At 43.4% G+C, this 6,362-nt stretch overlaps 2 protein-coding genes across 3 annotated transcripts in view; both read left to right on the forward strand.

Annotated features, from left to right (window-relative positions):
* LOC104770889 (FRIGIDA-like protein 3) overlaps positions 1 to 2,283 on the forward strand; it is a 10,509-nt gene extending 8,226 nt beyond the window's left edge. Inside the window, exons 4-6 of one of the 2 annotated variants that reach the window (XM_010495357.2) lie at positions 33 to 972; positions 1,189 to 1,361; positions 1,717 to 2,283. In XM_010495357.2, coding sequence (XP_010493659.1) covers positions 33 to 972; positions 1,189 to 1,361; positions 1,717 to 2,136 — 1,533 coding nt within the window. In that variant the 3' untranslated portion in view covers positions 2,137 to 2,283. Of the gene's footprint in view, positions 973 to 1,188; positions 1,362 to 1,716 lie in introns of both variants that reach the window. The other variant, XM_019242044.1, reaches the window with a different exon arrangement.
* Positions 2,438 to 6,360, forward strand: LOC104772539 (TPR repeat-containing protein ZIP4-like; the record flags this gene model as incomplete). The annotated part of the gene is made up of 5 exons (XM_019241880.1): positions 2,438 to 3,922; positions 4,103 to 4,292; positions 4,384 to 4,416; positions 5,189 to 5,809; positions 5,899 to 6,360. Coding segments are annotated over exons 1-5 (2,652 nt in total), but the record flags the coding sequence as incomplete, so codon positions are not given.

The following is a 6,362-nucleotide window of genomic DNA, read 5'->3' on the forward strand; positions in this document are numbered from 1 at the left end:
AGCGTGCTGTAACACTTAATCTGAAGTGGAAGGAACTCGAGGAGCATTTTCATGGGCTTGAGAGGTCCTTGAAGAGACGGTTTCATGAGCTTGAAGATCAAGAAAAAGAGTATGAAACCAAAACTAGGAAAGCTCAAGAACTGTTGGAGAAAAAGAAGGCAGCTGTTGAGGCTAAGGAGAAGGCATCGTTAGAAAGGCTTCAGAAGAAGAGAGACGCTGCTATGTTTACTATAAACAGTGCTTTGGATAAGTACAAGAATGCTCCCATCAGTAAACCTTCTATTGGTGAACGTTGGCCACAAAATGCTGTAAGGGATTCTCCCAATGCCTTTGCTGCTGATAGTATTACCGATGACAATCCGGATGGTACTGTGCAAGATGTTCAAATCTCACCTGTGATGGGAAATTTTGAGGTGAAGGCTTATCCACAGTTACTGAAACTGTGCGGGGATATGGACTCAACAGGGCTCCATAAGTTTGTATCAGATAACCGCAAGAACCTTGCATCACTAAAGGAGGAGATTCCTATTGCATTCAGAGCTGCAGCAAACCCAGCCAGCTTAGTCTTGGACTCTTTGGAAGGGTTTTACCCCAGGGAGGCACCATCTGCTGATGGAAAGAAAGACGCTAACCTCCTGGGCATGCGCAGGACCTGTATCATGTTGATGGAGTGCCTTAGTATACTGTTATCTGGTTTGGGCCTCAACTCCCTTTCCACTGTTCTCTCAGAAAGTGTTAAGCAGAGAGCAAAAACTATTGCAGAAGGATGGAATCCACTGCTGGAAACTCTTGACATGGATGCTTGCAATGGTAATTCTTTAGAGGCTCATGCATTTCTGCAACTGCTAGCCACTTTTGCTATTGTTTCCGACTTTAAGGAGGATGAACTCTTGAAGCTGATCCCCATGGTTTCACGTCGCCGTCAGGCAGCTGAGCTGTGCCGTTCTCTTGGACTATCAGAAAAAATGCCTGGTTTGTTCTCTAAATTTTTGGATATGGCTGATTATCTTACAAGTTGACATTTCGATGGGAAATTTGGTGTTTTGTATTCATGTGAGTAGCTGAGTTAGGTTTCTGGTCACGGACCTAAACACTACGTGGATTATGTTTTTACAATTTTAGTAATATTCAAATTCTATACCTTCAGCATGGATCTTAATCTTTGATGTGCGGTTCCTTTCATTCCAGGTGTTATTGAAGTTCTCATGAACAGTGGAAAACAGATTGATGCGGTTAACTTGGCATTTGCGTTTCAACTCACAGAACAGTTCCCTCCTGTTGCATTACTGAAATCTTACTTGACTGAGGCAAGGAGATCTTCCTCCCAAGGCAGACCTGGCAATGCATCTCCTGCTGTTCAGGCAAGTATTTCCTGACTTGATAACTTGTATTATACATCTATTATAAGAGAAAATTAAGGGTTTTGTTGTTAATGGACGTTGCCTAGAACGATTGGTCTGATCTTTATTGAACTATTGTTACCTTTTCTTGAGCATCTGGCTCTTAGTAAATTTCACCTCCCTGGAAAATTTATGAGCTCTGTTCATCAGTTAGCTGTCATCACTCTTTACTTCAGACTAATAAAAATCTTTATAACTCAAAACCGATGTATTTATTATCAGTTATTTTAGGTGTATCAGGTATCATAGTACTTGCTGATGCTACATTCAGCTTCAGATTCTCGTACATAATTTTATATTTGTGTACCAAATGCAGGATGAGTTCAATGAGCGGGAGCTCACAGGGGTTAAAGCTGTGATAAAGTGTATTGAAGAGCATAACCTGGAAGAGCAGTACCCAGTTGAGCCACTTCAGAAACGGATTCTCCAGCTCGAGAAGGCCAAAGCAGAGAAAAAGAGAGCAACAGAACCCACAAAGCCTCAGCCAAAACGACCACGTGGTGCTCAACCCCGAGTCAGTGACAACAACAACAAGACAGGATATGGTAGAGTCATCCCTGAAAGGTACCCACAGTATGTGTATGACAACAGACCGTTCCTTAGCGGTCCAATCATGGCAGCACAAGCACCGCCTCCACCTGCTCCACAGACTTACACTTTCAGTCCTGCTCCTGCTCACGGAAACTTCTACGGGAACTGCTATCAGTACCAGGCTCCTCCTCCTTACTTTCACTAGTGATCAAAAGAAGGCGATGGTGAAATGTGACTGTGGACTCCCCTTTGGTGTTAACTTGTGTGGCAGCTCTTTTTTAACTCCTCTCTCCTTAGTTGTTTCCCTTTGATGTTGTTGTGTACGGATGATTTTAGTATTTTTAAGGATCAACCCTACCCAAAAAAAAAAAAAAAAAAACAAAAACACTCTTGAATTTTCTATTAATTATCTTTAATGTTTGTATTGTTTCCTCTCTTGCCTCCAGAAAAATACATAATCCGTCAACAGGTGATTACTAATTAAACCGGTTCGGTATGATGCCAAATATGGACGCAAACCGACCTTAAACCAACACTAAACCCATTCTCTCTAAATATCTTTTCAATTTTCAATTTTGAAAATATCTTCACTCGTTCGAAATTCCCAATTCTCTCGCTCTCTGATATCTCCCGCCAACAATCGAAATGCGAATCGCCGAGATCACCACGCCGGACCTCCGTCTGCATCATCGGGAAACCGAGTCGCGCACTCAACATCCTCTCCTCTCTGATATCGAGCTCTTGATCCAACAATCTGAAGCCATTTCCAAAAATCAGCCGCTTCCTCAATCTCTCCCTATTTCTCTCAGACAATCCCTAACTCGGCTGAGTCAACTCGCTCCTTTTCCGGATAACTCCTTCAAGCTCACCATATGGAAGCTCAGCTTTCGTCTCTGGAACGCTTGTGTTGACCTCTCTAACGCCGCCTCTCTCCAGTCCTCATCTACCTCCGCCGAGAGCATCGCGAATCTCAGACATGTCGCCGCCGATATGCTATTTCTCGCTAAGGATGTCAACGGAGTCCCATCTCCGACGATTAAGTCCTCTATCCTCTACTATCGGACTGGTCTAGTGTGGCATAGTCTCAAAAAGTTCGATCTCGCCTCCGATTGCTTCGAGAGAGCCACCGAAATCGTTTCCAAAATTGATATCGCGAAAATTTCCGATGCCGGTGAAAAGAAACTGTTTCTGGATCTAAATCTAGCGCGATCTCAAACTGCTTGGGAAATTTCTGATCGGAATTTAGCTGTAACGTTGCTTAATCGAGCGAAGAATCTGTTGTTTGGCTCACCGGAGCATTACAAATCGCTCTCAAATCAATTTCTCGCGTTTGGTAAAAGCTCCTTGGCCAGAGAGGACGAAGACTGCAGTCTAAACGATGCTCTCAGGCTCATGAATGAGGCGTTAGATCTTTGTGAGAAGGGGCTGGGTACAGCAAAAACTCGGGAAGACACAATGGAGTTCACTACCATGAGAATCAAAACTCTCCGTTTCATCTCAGCAGTGCACTTGCAAAAGGGAGAGTTCGAGAGTGTGATTAAATGTGTGAAAGTTCTCAGGAATGGAGGAAATGGTAGTGATGTAGCTGATCAACATGCTTCATTACCTGTGTTGGCGATGAAAGCTTGGTTAGGGCTTGGGAGGCATAGTGAGGCAGAGAAGGAGCTGAGAGGTATGGTGGGAAACAAAGACATTCCAGAGGCAGTGTGGGTATCTGCTGTGGAAGCATATTTTGAGGTTGTGGGGACTGCTGGAGCAGAAACTGCGAAGGGTGTGTTCTTAGGTCTACTGGGAAGGTGTCATGTTAGTGCAAAGGCAGCGCTTAGAGTGGCCCATCGGGTGCTTGGTGAGAGTAGAGGAGGTGATAATGGTTCGAGAATTAGGGCGAATGTTGTGGCTCAGCTCGTATCAGACGAGAGAGTTGTTGCTCTCTTTGCTGGTGAAGCAGTGACCAAGGAGAGGAAGGCAATACATTCTGTTCTCTGGAACAGGTATGTTTTTGCCGTTCATGTAACTGTCATCTCCTTTGGTTACATTGGTGTGTCTAAGTTATTGCTTATTTAGTCAACTGAGTGATTCAACTTGGCCACAGCAATTGATTGGTTTCTGTTGTTTTTTTTTTCCCAAAGTGTCCTGGGAATCTAATATGGGTTTCTCTTGCTGTTTTACAGTGCTTCAGATCATTTCCGTGTTAAAGATTATGAGATAAGTGCAGAGATGTATGAGAAATCAATGCTCTATATCCCACATGATATAGAAAATAGAGTTTTTAGAGCCAAAGGCTTCAGGGTTTTGTGTCTTTGCTACCTCGGGCTCTCTCAGCTAGATCGAGCTCTTGAATACATAGATGAAGCTGAAAAGGTACACATTTATCTATGGAACTTCTATATCCAACTGTTCTCCTAGTTGGATCTTTCACTCAGAATTGCTAACTAGTTTTCTGTCTCTGCAGCTTGAGCCTAATATTGCTTGCTCTTTTCTTAAGGTAAAATGTCGTTTTCCCCACAGTACGCTTTTATTCAACATATGGCCTTCAGCTACCTAGCAATTTGAGATTGTTTGGAATAAATCCTATTAAGCAACATCTCTTTGCTTCTGATTCTTGCAGTTCAAGATCTACTTGCAAAAGAAGGATCACAGTTGTGCCATCGGTCAGATCAATGCAATGACGTCCTGCCTTGATTTTTCTTCAGATTATCTGTCCCTTTCAGCGCATGAAGCTATTTCTTGCCAAGCGCTTCCAGTTGCTATTGCTTCTCTTTCGAAGTTTCTCAGTTTCCATATCTCAGGAAAGACCATGCCAACCACAGAGGTCGTGGTCTTCCGTACCTTAGTCACTATACTGACCCAGGACATTGGCAGTGAAACACAAGCGCTTGAATTTATGTTGCAAGCTCAGAGCCGGTCAGCGACGATTGGGGCAGAACGTTTCTTTGGATCAGGAGAGACTGGAAAACGAGAACAGAATTGGTTTGCTGTGACTTGCTGGAATCTTGNTGAAGCTGAAAAGGTACACATTTATCTATGGAACTTCTATATCCAACTGTTCTCCTAGTTGGATCTTTCACTCAGAATTGCTAACTAGTTTTCTGTCTCTGCAGCTTGAGCCTAATATTGCTTGCTCTTTTCTTAAGGTAAAATGTCGTTTTCCCCACAGTACGCTTTTATTCAACATATGGCCTTCAGCTACCTAGCAATTTGAGATTGTTTGGAATAAATCCTATTAAGCAACATCTCTTTGCTTCTGATTCTTGCAGTTCAAGATCTACTTGCAAAAGAAGGATCACAGTTGTGCCATCGGTCAGATCAATGCAATGACGTCCTGCCTTGATTTTTCTTCAGATTATCTGTCCCTTTCAGCGCATGAAGCTATTTCTTGCCAAGCGCTTCCAGTTGCTATTGCTTCTCTTTCGAAGTTTCTCAGTTTCCATATCTCAGGAAAGACCATGCCAACCACAGAGGTCGTGGTCTTCCGTACCTTAGTCACTATACTGACCCAGGACATTGGCAGTGAAACACAAGCGCTTGAATTTATGTTGCAAGCTCAGAGCCGGTCAGCGACGATTGGGGCAGAACGTTTCTTTGGATCAGGAGAGACTGGAAAACGAGAACAGAATTGGTTTGCTGTGACTTGCTGGAATCTTGGGTCAAGATGTGGGAGTGCAAAGAAGTATGAGCTCTGTGGTGAATTCATGAGGCTGGCGTCGGAGTTTTACGGCTATTTGGATACTGATGAGTCGGAAGAAAACAAAATGATGATTTGCCGGTCTATAATACTAAGTGTTACTGCTATGAATGCTTTAGAGAAGCAAAACAAGAGCGCACTGACTGAAACCGAAGTGAAACTCGCTGGAGAACTACTCGTGAGAGCTGGAAAGGTCTCTTACTCGCCTCTTTGTTAATATTAGCACCATTACTTGCTGAGTTTTACCTTCCAGTGCACTAATGTATGGTTAGATATATGCAGATTATGTCTTCTTCGCTCTCAGATGGTAAAGATTGTATCATGGAGCCAGAATTTATCTTCATGTACACCTTAATTGCATATGACATACACGGAAGGCTCAACAATTCTGCATTCCAGCTACTTGTTGTAAAGACGTTTGCTGGTTCCAAGTCTTGCAACTATAACTATCTTCTCCAAGTTGGAGTTTTCGCCTCTCAAAGCCCACGGTCCAACCCGGACGTGTCAACGTTTGCTCTTAACGAATGCCTATCCGCTCTGATCGCATCTGCTTCACCAGATTACCCAACCCTAGCTCTCATAATCAGGAAGCTGATCTCCATATCCAGCGTCCACAAAGGTGATACAGAGGATGAAGAAGCGATCCAAAAGATGTACAAACAAGCATACAGAATCATGGTTGGTTTAAAAGAAGGGGAATACCCGACTGAAGAAGGGAAATGGCTCGCAATGACAGCTTGGAACCG

The sequence above is a fragment of the Camelina sativa genome, chromosome 20, assembly GCF_000633955.1.
Source record: "Camelina sativa cultivar DH55 chromosome 20, Cs, whole genome shotgun sequence".
NCBI classification, from domain to species: Eukaryota; Viridiplantae; Streptophyta; class Magnoliopsida; order Brassicales; family Brassicaceae; genus Camelina; species Camelina sativa.